Source organism: Sebastes fasciatus, chromosome 18 (genome assembly GCF_043250625.1).
Source record: "Sebastes fasciatus isolate fSebFas1 chromosome 18, fSebFas1.pri, whole genome shotgun sequence".
In the NCBI taxonomy this organism is placed as follows: domain Eukaryota; kingdom Metazoa; phylum Chordata; class Actinopteri; order Perciformes; family Sebastidae; genus Sebastes; species Sebastes fasciatus.
Window position 1 is genome coordinate 14,860,942 of NC_133812.1, and position 17,935 is coordinate 14,878,876.

The window sequence follows — 17,935 nt, forward strand, 5'->3', positions numbered from 1 at the left end:
AAGCTAACACAATCTAGAAATTGATTGAATATAAACAAAGCAATATTTCCCAACACCTTTTGATAACAATTTCAAAAATCAGCAGCAATTAATATGACAACCATAGTCGCTTCATTGGAATATCAAATCCATTTTTAAACAAAATATTACAGCCAATTCTACAATAACAACAAAAATAGATACACACAGATTAAGGACATATAGATGACAAGAATTTACAACACAGCAATCACGTTCTATATATATTTTTTTACTCAAATTCCAGTAGCAGAAGTACATGTGTGCTTCTGCGCGTTTGCCATAAAGATGCATTTTATCATCTGCCAGTTTCATTCTCTCAGAGAAAAGAAAGAAAAAATTCGTAGTGCAGATTGAATCATAGTAAAACAAAAAAATGCTGAAACCAGTATATTAAACATTATATGAACAGTTGTTTTTTTGTGCAGGTTGGAAAATCAAAATGGCACCATTGAGAGTTGAGTACTGTTGTAAACTGTGTGGATTTGAGGTGCTAGCTCTCGAGCATTTTTGAGACTGTAAGTCAACCGGAAGGCTATGCTATCAGAGAGCGAAAGAGTGGACTGCAGTCCACAGTGGTAGCACCTTTTAAATGTATTTATTCAGCACCAGGTTATTAACAGAAATCAAAGAAAAGTAAAATAAGAAAAATGCACCGTTTTATCATCTGAACATACTGCTCCAGTGGTCAAACAGATGGTCATGACACAAAGGTACAGACTTTAAACCAAGTCAGACACTACGATGACCTGCTGCTACACGTTAATGCAGAAATCAGAGAGTTTGTTGTGCAGTCGAGAGCACTTCCATGCTAAATGTCGAGGGTCACCTCACAATGACTTCTAAAGGCATGCTGGGAGGTGGTGGGAAAACCAGGAAATGAGCTTATTCAAAAGTGAATCCGTGATCGGGCCTGTTTCATCATTCCGTTGTAAGAAAAATGCAACATAAGTGGATTTTTTTTTTTTTGCGCATTTTGTCATCATTGACTTCTTCCGTGTTTTATTCCAACTGCAGGCATTTATTGTTTTGGCTAGATGTTGGTTTTTTTTCTTCACACGAGACAAACGACACAGAAAGTTTACGTCTTGGCACTACAAATCATTCATCATTTGCAAGACAGAAGAAGATGTAAAGGCATAGACAAAAAGTACAAAACAATCATTGACCAAATCGCTCGGTATCGTGGCTGGCATCCGTTAAGACTATCCATCAAACAGTCCAAAACTAACGCTTATGAGCTAATTGTAACTTGCTGAATCAACTGGGGCTGTTTGCGATTCAGCTTGCTCCAACGTAATAAAGATGAGGAACCCTACGTTCAAGTACAGATGATGTTCAGTATTGCCTTACTTTTTCTCCTATGTCTTTGACAGAACCAATAACTGGGTTTCACACCGTACCCACCACTTGGTTCTGTCACACTGTGATGTTTTAGTTGTAACACTAGGAAACAGTGCAGTCCTGTGAATGAAACGGTAAATGGCGTCGTCGACTGAGGTGTGAGCTGACAGATTTGAGAACTTGGCTTGATCTGGTTTGGTGAGACAGACAGGGAGAATATTGTTTGGTGTTATCATCTCGGTGAGTGTGCTGGCACGTGAAACAAGTAAAGAAAGACTATTGGCATTGTTGTTTGCGGACCTGGCTGCCATGGCTGGATTGAAGCACCCAAAGTAACAAGGCACAACAAGGACTGAGAAGAACAAGCTTGCTGTTCAAACGCTCTTGCTGTGTGTTGTGGCTGTCGAGGGATGTGGAGTCGGGCAGGTAACCTAACAGAATCAACTCTCTGTAGATTTCTTTGTGACCTTGTTTATGGTATAACGTGTGGCAGCCTGAATACTACACTGAATAGTACCGGCTTCCACTTGCACTCTTGAAACCCGTGTATAATTTAAAGAAAAGAAGAAAAGTACTAAACTAAAACCCACTTATCAACCAGCTTCTAGCTAATCGTCTCTTACTAGATACAGAATGCGGCAACACTATGATTGTTCTGTAGAAATAGGTAAAATATACTGCATGTTTCATAAAAATCCAGACTTGTACATATAGACTCTTTGCAGACTTAATTAAAATCAATTTAATTAACCGCCATTACTACTATTCTAATGACACAGTTAAGCAAGCATAAATACTCTGCGTTTTACGACATTAAGCACCACTAGATGAAATGCAGTCCAGTTGTACAATGTTTATGATGCTATATAATACCGTCGTCCCACACACACACATACACACACGCACGCACACGCACGCACACACACACACATGAATGAATCACAGTGTATTTGCACCTGATTTGGACATTGTGTCCACGTCTGGAAAAAGGTCAGCAGTGTTTAGAATGGATGCACCATATGCCAGGCAGCCAACTACCACAAAAAACGCCTCCTCCCCTCCCACCCCAATAATAATAAGAATGAGCAATCACTGATCAGTCACTCCAAGAAAACAATAAAATGTGCAAACCATAATTTAGTGGTATAATCCCAGCCGAGGAGTGGTCCGGGATGCAACATGTTAAGGAAAAAATGGAGACCCTTGAGGACATGCCTGGGGATGAGAACTGCATTGAGACACCCCTGAGTCAGCTGGTTCAGTGGTCTTGTTTGTTGGTCCTGAGGAACCCCTGTATTGGCTGTTTTGCTTAGTTTTGTTTTTTTTAGTTTAACAATACTTATTATTCATTACTTAACTAACTATTAACATGGCTGTTCATTCACTACAACAGAGAGGAACTACTCTGGCTACTATGGTAAACAATGAACAAGTTGTTTGCATACTCATGTATAATCTATACATAATGGTGTGTTTGGATGTTTGCTCCACCCTAGCTGACCCAACAGTTCTCAATTACTCAGGGCTGAACATCGCTTTTGAAGCCGAAGGGTGGCAGACCCCTGGATGTTGAAGCTCTTGGTTATGGCAGTGTACCTCATTGCATGTTCTCATGTCAGGATCTCCAGTTGTTCAGCCTCAACCCCCCCCGCCCCCCGTTTTGTTCAGTTACCAGAGTGTGAGAGTGTTTTTACGCGGGAGTGCACCAAGGCCCAGCACCAAAGAGACAAGGAAGAGGGCGGAGCAGCAACCGAGGATGGAGCCGAACAATCGGCGAGAGAACAGAACCGTGGGAAAGGGCTGAGGAGACATGCATGCGTACACACCCACCACGCAAGCATAACCCTAATACATACTGTACAGTATGCACCGAGAGGTCTTTCTCACACAAGCATACAAGGATAATCCAGTCAGGCCCTTTATCACGATCTGTCCTCATGTTCTTTTCCAACCCTGGCAAAAACCCCCTCTCACCTTTGACCTGGGCTCACATGGCATCCGCTTTTTACAGTACGATGTTAGCAGGCACGGGTGGCCACAGCTAAGCAGAAAGCCAGTGAGCCAAGAGAAAGGAATCTCTGTTGTGTGCAGGGCTCTTGGGCTTCCCTTGTTGGGTGCATTTTGTACTAATGCCTCATACTAAAGTCATGCCAAACACTGCAATGTAAAAAACACACATTATATATTCGGATGAATCATTGAGTAAATAGATAAAATTGGAGTATGAAATGCATTAATTTTTTTTTTCTCATGAATTGTTCCGTAGCCCTCTCTTGAATTTCTCGTCAAGCTCCTTTGACTTAGAAGGCATGATTTTTTAGATTTCATTTAATTTTTTTATCATGAGTGAATACGGTCGGTCGTCCCGTGGGCATCCGTAGTTGGAGAGCTCCCGCAGGTTCAGCTGAGAGATGAATATCAGTGTATAATCGCTGCACAGCAGGCCTATAGATGGCACACGTTTTGCAAGGACTCATTCTACTGGTTCAAGGGGGCAGATAAATTGGAAAGACAGTACTGCAAGATGTGATTTGGCTTTGTTTCAACAGAACAGTTGCCCTGTCCACCCATATAAGAGTATAACCTCTCTGAGGGCACACTGACGTTGAGGAGTATACCTTTTAACACTGCACTGAACAACATTTTTCGTTATGTAAAAAAGTGTGTGTTCCGGCAAAATATAGTTATGTCAATGACTATAAATGTGGACACAAATACGCACTGAAGTATAATAGCATAGAAATATCTTCTCAGATTTGTCATATTTTTTTTTTCAAGAACTTATTACAAGTCTTTGCACCCATATTAATCAACCTAAAACATTTGTTGATAAGAAAAGAAAACAGGGAGGTTGTATAAGGGGAGTACTTTCTAGGATTCAAGAGGGAATGGTGGAGGATTCCTTGAAGGCTGTCTTTGCACTTCAAACAAAAAATGTGTCATAACACACATTTGTACCCTTCTACCCTTTACTAGACACGTACAATCTTTAAAAAAAGTCTTTGGAATGTTTTTTATTACGATTTTCTACCCACCAATTTAGAAAACGTTGTGCTCATTTCAACTACATTCCTTTCATTGTGTTTTTTCACCTTATTATTTTGTGCTGTCTCAACTACGGGCAAAAAACGACCAAGTAAGGCGTGCTGTTACAGCTTGCCTCCACTGGAGGGCAGTCTGCACTGTAAAAATTGAATGTGTGGGTGGAACTGATTGAAGGTCAGTGTGCTTCTTTTTTTCTTCCATACATGATGCGATTACGATTTAGGATTTTGAACAAAAATAGTACAGCCAGGATGCACTTGAGCCACGTAAGCTCACAGAGGGGAAATCCGTTTGGAAGTGCTTCTCTCAGACACATCTTTGATTGTGTCCTTTCTGTAATTTACAGGATCAGGATAGACATTTCAGTGCTTTTTAAACTCACGGGCTAAGGACTTAGTAAACATTATCGTACATTTCAGTAATTTACATTAAGAATGGCAGTAAATGTCGGGATGTGCAAAGACCTGCCCCCTCTGAGACTCTCCTCCATCATTCCCATCAGGCTTTGCGCCGGTCCCATGTCACTGGGACATACAATATGCCCTTCACAAGTATTCACAGGTTGAATCACCAATACAGTATAATGCATTAAACACATTTCATAATGAAACATTCATATGTTATCTACACACTCATACAGAACCCTCCCCTATCAATGTAGGGGGATTTATAAGATACTTCTGTATATATCACGTCAGATACTGTACGTTCATAATTTTCTCTCTGTACTGTAGTTTTTTTTTCCAAAAATAAATAATGACTGTGTGTTTAGACAGATTTTCGGTTGGCCGACACACATCTCCTGCAGGAAAATCGAATGATCAGAGAGGAGATAGTTGAGTGTCAAATGGAGAGAGATAATATCTGGAGAGGAGGAAGAGCAGAGTGAAAGAAAGGAAACGCATGTGCATCGTAGGTGTGGGAGAAGAAGCCTTCAGAGGGAGGATTCGTACTGCAGGAGTTCATAAAGAAGCGGACCGTCCCTATACCTGATGCCCACCGCGTTAGGGCTAATGTACTGCAGCACGTTTATGGTCCTGCGCAGGCGCCGATCCACAAAGTGTGCATCCCAGGCTGGGTAGCGTTTTCTGGGCATGTCTATCTTGATGAGAGGACCCTCAGGCTGGATGGGCCTGCCAGCTGCATCCACAGGCTCCGTGGACCTCACCTGGAAAACCGGAAGGCAGGTGTCCGTGGCTGTTTCGTCTGACTCCTCGTATTCCCCCGCCAGACCCCTTGTGGGGGTGGCCTGAGAGCCACGGGGGCCCGGTGTGGGAGCCATGGGCTCGGCCTCGGGGGGTAATGGAAGGCCCCACAGAAGCTCAGCACAGCAGGAGCTGGCCAGCACCCTCAGCCGGGGGCCCATGGGGTGCAGAACACCGTAATAGAGAACCATACAGGCCACACCTGAGGCAAAGCACAGGAAGACGCCACAGAGGGCAAAAGAGGCATAGGCGTCAGTGGTGACTGGGTCACGGTACGCATACCAAAGGAGGCTGAGGATGGCGTTCTCCAACAGTACTACTATGTAATAGGCCACCATTCTGCACCGCGTCCGGCCCGCACGTACATTGAACCAACAGAAGACATAGACCACGCCCACAACCATGTTGAACAGCACCTCCTCCCACTTGGACATGCAGAAGTCGGTGCCGCCATGGATGACCCAGAAAGCCATGGCGCACCAGTGGAGCACCACAAAAATGCCAAAGTAGATGTGGAAAACCGAGGCAAATAGAGCGAGGGAGAGCACCCGTGAAGAGATGGTGAAAAGGCGCCAGAAGAGATGCACCAGGGCACCTCGGTAACTCATGCTCTTCTTGTCGTCACGTGAGTCACGCAGGAGTTTGTGGTAAGAGGCTAGCACCCAGGCCAGGGACAGGAGGGAGGACATGGCAGAAACACCTGGTAATACAGACAGACAGAGAGAGAAAGAGTAAAAGACTAAGAATGGCAAGAATGAGAGACAGATGCTGTGAGATGGTTCTAAAAACATCAGAAATTGAAAGAAAAATCCAGCTTCACTTGAAGTATAAAGCATAACCCAAATTATTGTAGTTTTATCTCGACTTGGTTGCCATCCCACTTACTGTACATACAGTACATTTTTATTTCAGCCAAAGCAATCCATCACATTTTAGAAAGCCACATTATTACTAAGATCGTCATAGGTCATGCAGTCAACACCGTCTCCATTTATGGCACCAATTCACTTTCCTTAAGATGTATAATAGTAGAGACAGCAGATATGTCAGAGCAGTAACCTGCAGCATGAAAAATGATAGAGGATTATCTGCAGAGCAGCAGCATGGTGCCTCTCAGCAAATGTATTGATGGCATTTCTATAGACACCCAGACAGGGAAGGGTATCACTTGTTATGATTGAATTGCCTTCCTTTGGGAGCTGTATTGCACGAGGAAACTGGAATTGTAAAAGAGGTTTCAATAACGAGTGATGAATGTTGGAAATTGGATACAACGGTGGCGAATATTACAGTCTGGTTCTGTTGCGGCCTTTAAATCGGAGCTCGAAACTCATCTTTTTGCCTTAAATTTCAATTAGTTACTTATTCTTTTACTATCCGACTGGCAGGTTGATCTCAGTCTCATTGTATTATTTAAGCCTAGTAGTCCTGCCGACGAGAATAATATTAACATTAAGCTTCTCAGTAACCCTCTGTTGTTTGTTTCCCACAAGCACTGCTGTGTGCCTCTCTCTCGCTCCTCCCCCTCCCTCTCTTTTTCTTTCTTTTAACTCTCTGTGCTGGACCATCAGCCGTCACGGGACCTCTCTCTGCCTCTCCTGGCTGTCGGTGCCTCATTCCACATGTTGGATCTGGATCTCCGTCCTCCAGGAGATTCAGAATCCCTTTGTCTTTCTCTCTCTCTCTCTCTGTATGTTTGTCTGTCTCTTATCTGTGTGAATGGTGTGCTTGAGATTGTTTCCTGTGCGTTTGTGTAGCCTGTCCGGTTTCTAGGTTACATGGTGGAGAGGAGGTTTTGTTGCTCAGGTTGTCATATGGATTATCTATGTTTTGAATTTCATTATGTTGTTACTCTGTACACAAGACATCTACTGCATGTTTGTCCATCCTGGGAGAGGGATCTCCTCTGTTGCTCTCTCTTTTCCTGAGGTTTCTTCCATTTTTACCCCGTTAAAAGTTTTTTTTATTTTTGGTTAAAAAATTTAGATAAACAGAGGGCAAATCCGGGGTCTGAAAAGTGAAGCCAAAGCGGAAGTGACTTAAACTTACATTCTGTCTAACAGCCAGCAGGGGGCGACTCCTCTGGTTGCAAAAAGAAGTCTGATTGTATAGAAGTCTATGAGAAAATGAGCCCGCTCCTCACTGGATTTATTACCTCAGTAAACATTGTAAACATGAGTTTATGTTCTCAATCGCTAGTTTCAAGTCTTCTTCGATACAGCATGATGTTCATTTAGTAAATTATGGTCCCATTTAGGGTCAAATAGACCATAAAGGGTATGCCTATGTGCGTTGCTACCTTCTGATGGACAGGTCGCTACCACGGTGTTGTCTGGTCTGGGAGTTGTCCATGTTTTCAATTTACAACTTTAATCCTTTCACAGTGTGTTTTCAGTTCAGAAAACTTAATTTTAACATTTTGGTCGCCCGAAAATGTCTTATTCAGCATTGGGTTGTACTTAGATCCACCCTCTCGTGTCACTTCTGGTTGCAAAAAAACAAGATGGCGACGGCAAAAACCAAGATGGCGCAGCCAAAATGACGAAATTCAGAATGGTAATCCACAAACAAATGGGTGACGTCACCCCGACTGCGTCCACTTCTTATATACAGGCTATGGTCATAAAGGACAGAGGGTGTCGTATGCTGTACAGATTGTGAAGCCCACTGAGGCAAATTTGTGATTTGTGATATTGGGCTATATAAATCGAATTGACTTGACTTGACTTGCACACTGTAAATAAAGCGATATGTGAACTTCACAGAAAATGGATTGTCAGGTGTAAAATATGGAAGTGTCTCCCCATCATGCGACAACCACAGTATGACATAATGCAAAAAAAAGAAGGATATGAGAGATGTGTTGAACCACACACAAACAAAAATTAGACTGTTGTGCCGCTCATATAGAGCCATAAGGAAGGCCTTACACTGCAGCCACTCAGCCTTGTTGCTCTGGATCATGATGCAGAGCTGCAGCACCAGCTGAGGGGCACTTTCTAAGAAGGTCTCTAGCAGTCGCAGCATGTTGACATCGGCATACTCGTACATCATAGCCCAGTAAAAACGCCGGTGGTGCTCCTTCTGCCGGTGACTTTGTATACCGAGATACATGGTGCGGATGTACCTGCAGAGAGAGAGAGAGAGAGAGAGAGAGGACGGACAGTTAGACATTCCGGTAATACATATTTCACCGTATCGACACAAAAGGCACAAGGTTGACATCAATATTACATCTTTGCTGCTCAAAGAAATGCATAAACTCACTGTTCAGCACACCTGCACATGGTTGAGTTTGGACAACACTAGAGGGCATACTTAGCTACACTTTTTAATACACAGTAAAATAGCAATCTGCATTTATGAGTAGTTTAAATGTTTACTGATGAATAAAGTTGACTTTAATGGTATTAAACACTTAAAGGATTTGACAAAAATGTGTGTATTTTTGATTGCCACATAAACCTTGCAGCAAGATGTAGTGATAAAACAGAAAAAAATAAAGCAAAGAACAACAATGTTAGTGTGACTGAGAAAAAATAAGACGCTGGAAGAAAAACTTAAATTTAAAAGAAAAATCCTTACAGAAAACTTCACCTTTTCTGCACACAAGACTAAATTAGAAACATTTTACAATTGTCTCTTTGGCCTCTGAAGCTGGTTATTGAACTTGTTATAGGTTGCATATAGTAAGCATGGCAATGATCATTCTCTTAAGTGCACTACATGACCCATATTGTCAGCTGTTGGCTATTTCAATGACTTGTGGGGTTTCATAACAGTGAAGTGACTCTGGTGAAGCTAGGGAGACGGTGGACACAGAGAAGTGGCAGCTAATTGAATCAAGCTCCTGTTGCCATCAAAGCTGCACCACTGCTTTGATGGCATTGTGTACTGCTGGGCAAAACATGTAATATGCCCAGGGCTGTGATATAGCTAATTAAGATTATAATCTTCTTTGGTTATGGATTTTTGAAATGTAACGCTGCAGTCGGAGCCGCCAATTAACGTGCGCCGAAGGAGACGATGAGTGATGATGAGGAAAACATTTCAAAGCTTTGGAAAGGAACATCCCACTGCAATCTTGAAAATGAATGCTAAGAAACACCAATCCATCCAACAAAAGAAAATCAAGGCAACAAAAAGAAGGAAAAACTGCAGTCTGGCGGGCTTTTATCCTCTCCAATCTGTAAACAACTTCAGCTCCTCAAACATGTGAACCAAGAGAGAAAATCTCTGAAACCAGTTATAGTGGTTTATAGTTATCTTAACAGTGGATTCAGCCATTGCATATTGGGTGGTATAGCTGCAGGGCCTATCTGCCTGAGCTGGCAGAGTGGCCAAATAAATCCAGCACTTGATGTGGAGGCAGTCAACCGAGGACAATAGTGTAGCAAGGACAGAAATAGACTAGACAGAAGCACTCCCCAAAACAAATTGAGAGGCCATGGATCTAAACTCAGTTCCTAAAAGTGAGACAGAAATGCACTGCAGCATAGCAAACAAAAACAGAAACTGCTTATGAGTGGTTTTCAACATAATTAGCTTCTGCATTAGCTATTGGGGAAGAGATTACTGTTTAATTTGAAATGAGACCGAGAGCAGCGCACTGTAAAGAATGCATCGCCTAGTAGGGTCTGATTGCTTTTGGCGAAGAGATTTAAGCATTAACCACTCTCGACATACAATACAACTCACCAGACCTTCAGTTTAATGTGATAAGGGGAATGTGAAATACACGTGGAAGGCCTGGGGGAATTGTTTGTTTTCCTGGGATCACAAAATAATTATCTTACCACCATGGTAAAACGTCTAGACATTATTTTGATTTGACACATTATTGGTCTGATCTCGAGATAAGTGAATTGTGTAAAGGACTTTTCTTGTGATCACTAAATAATGATTTCATGGCCAAGAAAATCAGCATGCTCTGGTGAGAGATCACAGAAAAATGGATAAATGTGACATTTATAAGGAAATAAGACACATCTGAGCACAAACTAAGAAACTAAATTGGATTGGTCTTTTTTTTCGGCCTGCAACAAAGCTCCCTCCGCTTCCCTTTTTTCTTTTTCTGACAAAGTTGGCAACCTCTATGTGGTCCCATCAGCCAGTCAGTCAGTCAGTCAGTCAATTAGCTAACCTGAAAAGACAGCCAGAGTTTCCTCTCAAGGTGGCAAAGAAACTAAAGAAATGAACAAAGCACACAGCAACTGTAGCCACAACATTAGTGTAGAAACTTGATGAGTCATATAAAGATGTGGCTAACAAATACACAGTGAATCACTATAACCAACATTCACACGTTTTGTCATACCATGTAGAGTAAACATACTGTATACAGTTATTATCCACGCTTTACTGTGACAGAACATACACAAAATATCCCCCCCTGGACGATCTCTGTTCTGGCATCCTCTACCCACTGAGGCTGGTGTCATACACTGTTCATAGCGATACGTACGGACAGTAATGCACTGTAATTCGTATGTATCCCACAAAATCAATTTGTAACCAAGTCGATCTTATCCTAAACTAAGTAGCTTTCTTGTCTAAACCTAAGGAAGTTGTTTCCTGTGAAGACGGAAGTGTATTTTGAAAGTTTGTATGCATATAACGAGCGGAGATTGGCACGTGTTGCTGGACATTCATATAGGAAATGAACTAAGAAGGAGGATTAAAGCTGTAGTAGGCGAGGAAATTGGAGCAAATATGATGATGAAGAATCATTAAGAGCTGATCTAAGGTCTGCTGTCCAGCTGCTGTCTATGAGAGCCGGCTGTCAATCACTGGCGAACTCCGACCAAACGGTCAAACTAGGCACCGCTGATCAAATATGAATCAATGTTATGTTACATTAATGCCTATTTCTCACCTCAAATGTTTTCAGAATCATCTTGTAGTGTACTGTTTAGCTGTAAAATGAGAAAGTTTGTCACGCGGCCACCATTGTCAAATCTGTTACAAGTTCCGGTCACATGACCGGAGCACAGCCAATAGGAACGCTCTCTCTCTGAAATGACCTGTGATTGGACCAGATTTTTTAAAGCCTGAAAACAGAGCCATGATGAGGTGCAGAAGTCTAGTTATCTCTCAGAACACTTGAATTACAATATGATTTTTGCCCAATGATGCCAAAAATATACTGCCTACTGCCACTTTTTTGTAAGATATATAGTTGTATGAGAATACGTTGACCAACTGAGCCAAGGCTGCTAATGCATGGAGCTATCATAAATAGAGAAAGCTCCGGCTGGGTGAGGGACTTTAGGAGCATAGGGATGCTGGTCTTTCTTGGGACAGTGGGAACCAGAGAGGGGGCAAAATGGACAAAAGTTTTTTTTGGGATCAATAGCTCTGGGCTGTAAGAGGCACCATTATATCCAGACGTAAAGGCTGGCATTCCGTGACATTTTCAGTTGGACTGGTAAATGTCAGACGGAGCAAGTCAACCCCTTTCCCTCACTAATGACATACCACAGAGACCTACACAGGCCCTTTGTCTCCATCCCCCCAATTTCCATTAGTCTGTGTGTTCCACTGATACGTCTCACTGGTCTGTAGTGTCTCCGTCAGAAACAGTAATCTTCATGGGCTCCATAGCTGCCTCGCTTTGAAAAAACATGACTCTACAGCCATGTTATAGCAGCTCTGTGAGGCTGTACTGAGGCACGGCGGTGCTTTGAGCTAAATGCTAGTGGCGGCATGCTAACATTCTGATGTTTAGCTACAGCTGCAGCTGATGGGAATGATTAGTTCTGCAGGTGTTTGGTCATAAAACAAAGTATTATACAAATGAAAACTTTGACATGATGATGATGGCGCTAGTAGGGGTGTAACGATACATTGATCTGGATCGATATATCGATTCAATGATCCCATGGCACTTCTGTGTCACCATTTCCGCTCAACGCATCTCCTTCCTACAGAGCCCAGTAATAGAATTGTCAAATCATATTTTAGTTGCTTTTTGTGGGTTGATTTACTGTAAATGTAACTAATTGTGTTATATAGGCACATGATATGGTCTCATATCGATCACCGGCCCCTGAATTGAATCACATCGAAATCGTATCGTGGCAGACTTTGTGATATCGGCAAATATCATGTTGTTGTCCAAAAAATCTATATAATATCCTATCGTGATGAAACTTGTAATTTACACCTCTAGATTCTAGATGAAAAGTTGTTCAAATTCATCCTGTACCCAATTTATTTATAGTTGTTGAGATATTTAACTGAAAGAACACCGATGTGAACATCATAGTGGCACTAAAGTAAAAGTCATGGCTCACCAAAGTCATTAGGATATGGCGTCTGTGAAACAGGAACAATTTTGTACCAATCCATCCAGTAGATGATGAGATATTTCACAGGATAAGTGAAATCTTTGACCTGCTGGTGGCGCTGGAAGAAAAATCACCAAAGTTGATCCTCTGGCAGTACATTGCCAGATTGGGCTGGCTTCTGCCCAACTAGGCTACTTTTGATTAATTTGGGTCTGGTAGATGAAATTTTGGCTGCTTTTGTCAACACATGGTGGGGTTTTGAAACTATTATGAAAACAATATTACCAAACAAGCATTCACACAAGTCATTTTATGGTCAACAACACAGATACAAAATTCAGTTAAGTTCGTTGTGTCCACTCACTCATATTGACTCATTTAATTGAAAAAAAATGTAATATTTGATTTGAAATATTTCTATATTTGGTTGTCTGACTGCACTTGTTGTGGGTTGCAATAGCCTATTTATCTAACAGTTTACCTTTGGTTATTTAATGCAGATATGAAGCCTAATGTGCTTATGATGTGATTTCTATTGTGCATTTAATGGTTTTATGGTTGAGTTGTGGCAAGGTTGTGATTTGGGTTGTTTTTTATTGAATTGGGCAGATTTTAAGTTGTGATTGGGCTGGAAACTGTCAATCTGGTCTGGCAACACTGGGTGTCTGTACCGAATTACATAGCAATCCATCCAATAGTTGTCGAGACATTTCACGATCAGACTGACAATGCCATTCCTAGAGCCACGCCACTAACGTGGCTAAAACGATTTAATCGTCATGGTCGTTATAACAAGGTATGGATATCTGGTTTGATATTTCCTCAACACTGGCTTAGGATCAGCAGTGGTGCTCACTTGAATTTAGTTTAGCGTCAATACTATGGCCTATCATTCATTTTAAATTGACAGCCTACTGCATGCGCAATAATTCACACTTCAGCTCCGATATTCAAGCACAAAAAAGGAAACGAGCTCTCACTGACTGTACACATTCACATCCACCTTTTTCCTGTGTGATAGCACACTTTATTAGTTCATATTCCCCTGGTTTCAGCAAAAAAAAAACTTGTACAGTTGAACACTTTGGGTTTCACGGCTGTCAAAAAAATCTGAACTCACTCCATCACGTCTCTCCAACACACATGCCTTCGCAAAAGGATCTCACACACATCCCGCAATTGTGATGCACACTGTTAACACTCCCGCTGTGCCTTTTTTCAGATGTAGTAACACAAAAATGGCTCTCTAAAAATACACACACACACACACACACATGCGCTCACAAGCATACTTGTCAGTGCTGTAGGTAATAGGGGATTTCCTTTCTATTCCAGACACATTTGTCAGACGGATCTCGCTCTTTTACTTCCTCGCCTCCCGCCCTCGCACCACTTAGGCTGCGGTCCACTCCTTGATGCACACCCCCTCCACCCTTTCCTTTTAGCTCCATAGCTCCTCTACAGGGCTCCTCATGAATTATTTGTGGCGAGATCATAGCGATCGCTCATGGCTCGTTAAGCAGCGTACGCATGGCCTAACAGCTCGACGCTGTGCCGGGGTCGTGTTCCAAGCTCAGCCGTCTGCCATTGCTGTCGAGACACAGGCAACCATTAACACCCTCCCCCCCCCTCCCACACACACACACATGCACAAACCATCTTCAGAAAAAAAATTGACTAACCAAAGCCAGACGTCACTGTAAGATATGAAATTGTAGGTTTGCATGAGTAGACATCTTGAACCGCAGTGAGGGACAGGTGGAAACACACACACCATGTGGACGACTTGGCCGTGTTGTTCCTCCCTCTCCTCCAAAGTCATTGACCGATGAGTCATCCGACCACCGTTACACTAATCCCCTCGAGTGGGTGGTTAGAAGGATCACACACACACACAGACCGAGCCAAGTTTAACAGCATCTGTCTTCTAAGTCATGCTCGTGGGAAGGCTCAGCAGCTCCGACCGCATTCATATCTTGTCATAAGCTGATGCATAAAAAGATCATAAGTACGGCGGCGTGAAGCTTATGCATCGTCTGCTAACAGGTGGAATCCGTCAGAACGCTATAAGCACAGGGGGGGACACAAAACATACGCAAGGCCTGAGGGTTTATGAAAAAGTGTGTGTGTGTGTGTGTGTGTGATTAAGGTGGAGGCAATGCCAGCTGCAGTGAGTCACACCCTGAGTCACTCCGAGGGGCTGCACATCGACTCTCAATGAGGTTTAAACCTCCTTTATCGGGGAGATTTAAATTTCTCTCCCTGTTTTGCTCGGTATCTTTGCTTCTCTGTGTCTTTCTCTCTTTTCATAACTCAAACACCCTGCTTCGAATTCAATTTCTGGGTGCTGAAATTTCTCTTCTTCTTGGATTTTTTTTCTGAGGAAAGCAGTGCAGGGTGAGTGGGAGATACAGTACTGCCTATACATGGCCGTTCTGTTTCCTCTCTACCTGCACTATTTGACTCTGTCTTCACGCTTTTGGTGCTTTTTCATCTCATTGCCCAGTTAGATTACATCAGCTGTCCATCCAACTTTAGAAAACACCCCATGTTTTTTTTTTTTTATGTTGTCTAAGAATCTTGTGTCCTGCCCTTAGGTTATGTTTTGTTGTTTCATTTCACTCATTCATGTTTAGTGTTTCCTGTTTTATTTTGTCACTCACCTCTCCTTCACTTCCTGCCTTGTGTTTTCCCGCCAGTTTAGATTTGTCCGCCCCGCCCTGATCAGTTTCACCTGTTCCCTCTTCCCCATTCGTCTCACTATTTATTCTATCCTAGTTCCCTCGTTCTTTGTCGGTTCGTCTTTCATGGAGTTTTGTTTGTCCGTTACCTGCGTGCTGTTACCTGCCTGCACTTTGGATTGCGGTTTTATTTATTAAATAATGTTAATGCAGTCAGGCTGCTGTTGTCTGTGTTTGGGTCCTCCCTGCTTCTTCTGCTTTCCAAACTGTGACATATTGTTTCAAACCACCATTTGAAAAAAACATATTGCCCTTTACCTGATGCTGACATGAAAGTACAGACTCGCTGCACAGCTGGTGTAACAACTGGAGTTACTGTCAGGACTAAAACCTTGAAAAGAGTTGCAAACATATTTAGACAAAGCCATTACATATTACTAGAAACTCAATATACCTGCATATTAGAGCTTGAAACAATGACTCAATTTATTAATAAGTTGATTGACCAAAAATGTATCGATTAATTGCCAAACATTTGATGTTTCTAACTACTTAAATTTGAAAACTTCCTTGTTATACATTGTAATGAATAGAATATTTTGGGGTTTTGAACTGTTGATGTGATTTAATGTCATTATAGGCTGTAGGAAATTGTATTGGATCATTTTCAAACTGTTTCCGATGTTTTATAGACCAAACGATTAACTGAATTAATGAAGAACTATTGACAGATTAAACAATGAAAATAATCAGCCCTACTGCATATTGACCTGGAAGCTCTGGTCATAAGATTTCTCAGGCCTTTTGGTCCTTATCCATGTTGACATGGCATTCCTCTATTTCTAATCCAGTGGTTTTTCCCATGCCCATTGCCTTTAAAGTCTGCCCTATATCTTTTCTAGGATTCTATTGTGTAACTGTTACTGTATAAGTGTGGAAAACGGACATGATGAAGATCAATTTATTTCTCAATTCTTCCCTCTAGGTCTGCACAGCCCTCTGCCTGCCTGAAGGAGTCAGTATGCTTCAAACGAAACAGGTGGCCAGGCATGCAGAGGTAAGAACGTTTGCAAGACTTAAACTTCTCTTTCTTGCCCTTCAGCTGCTCTATGTTTAAAGTTACTTCTTTCAGTCGAAATCAACAGAATTATGAAGTAGCAATCGTACTCACTTAGAACAGGAAACACACACAATATTGCCCTCTTTTATGCTCCTTTGCAGCCTTTATAAATGGCATGCATGAAAAGCAAAAATCTTTGTGGCTCACTATGAAAATATGTAACTCACTGGGATGGTAGCAGTGGGAACGCACAGATCACTGTTTATATATTAGTAGTATTTCTAGTACTGATTTTTAAAGGAGAAAGACATCTTTTCACTCAGCCGTAGTGAGGTCAGCAGTACGATTCAGCCATAGAAAAGCTGGCGGGGATTCAGTGTCTTGCTCAAGGACACTTCAGCTCGCCGTCTCACAAATCTGCCATTCTTTTGCCATTCACAGTGAAGGAAAGTATCACAGCTCCGGCGGGAGCTTAATAGTGATGTCAGTGTTATGTTATTCATCATTCACAAAATCGTACAGCGCCAAAGAAAACTGTTATAGCAAACATCTCTTCAACTCAGCATCTTAGCTTCTGTGGGGAGATGAAAGAGGAAATAGTAGTATAACATAGGTGTTTTAAAAAAAATGCTAACGTTTATGTATGTCAAGATGAGAGCTTTTTCCAGAAACACTTTGTGGCTCAATGTGGCTCAATGGGCTTCCCATTTAACAGGGTACCACTGAGCCTACATCAGATATGTCTTTATCCTCCTTATGGCAGTGAAGATCCCTGGATGAAAGGCTGGCAGAGTTGAGATCTGAGTCCCACAGGCGAGTCAGACACACTCCCATACAAACACACACACCGATCTGTGACCGGTGCCTTTGGGCGATTGCTACACGAGAGCTGTTGAAATGTTGAACGAAGACCGGGTTGACATGATGCAAGCTGAAAGCGATGGGGAGCGGCAAGCCGAGATAAGAGACGCTGTGTCAAGTCTGCTCCACCCTGTCAGTTCTCGGAGTGTGTACTGGTTAACCACCTCTGACGTCTTGACTAAATATTATCACTGTAATTATAACGCGTCATACATATACATCATTTCATGTGGTGATTTATTTATTTACTTTATGACTTCATAGGAAATCACGGAGGAATAATGGGCCTTTTTCAGAGGAAACATTTTGCATAGTCAACAGTAGGGAAAGCATGTAAACAATACAATTGATGACGGCTGAATTCTATCTAACTGCTTCAGTTTCAGGGTCCTGGTATTGTGCATGCTGACTCACTGTCACACTGTCACAGCT

General features: G+C 42.1%; 1 protein-coding gene and 1 long non-coding RNA gene across 2 annotated transcripts in view; one reads left to right on the top strand and one right to left on the bottom strand.

The window, feature by feature from the left end:
• Positions 1–17,833, top strand: part of LOC141755744 (uncharacterized) — a 20,020-nt gene extending 2,187 nt beyond the window's left edge. The window contains exons 2-3 of the long non-coding RNA XR_012591327.1: positions 16,568–16,639; positions 17,358–17,833. This is a non-coding gene — a long non-coding RNA (uncharacterized LOC141755744). The remainder of the gene's footprint in view (positions 1–16,567; positions 16,640–17,357) is intronic.
• xkr6b (XK, Kell blood group complex subunit-related family, member 6b) overlaps positions 4,892–17,935 on the bottom strand; it is a 72,186-nt gene continuing 59,142 nt past the window's right edge. The window contains exons 2-3 of the mRNA XM_074614896.1: positions 8,543–8,739; positions 4,892–6,312 (exon numbers count right to left, since the gene is read on the bottom strand). Of these exons, the coding sequence (XP_074470997.1) occupies positions 5,342–6,312; positions 8,543–8,739 (1,168 nt within the window). The 3' untranslated portion in view covers positions 4,892–5,341. The remainder of the gene's footprint in view (positions 6,313–8,542; positions 8,740–17,935) is intronic.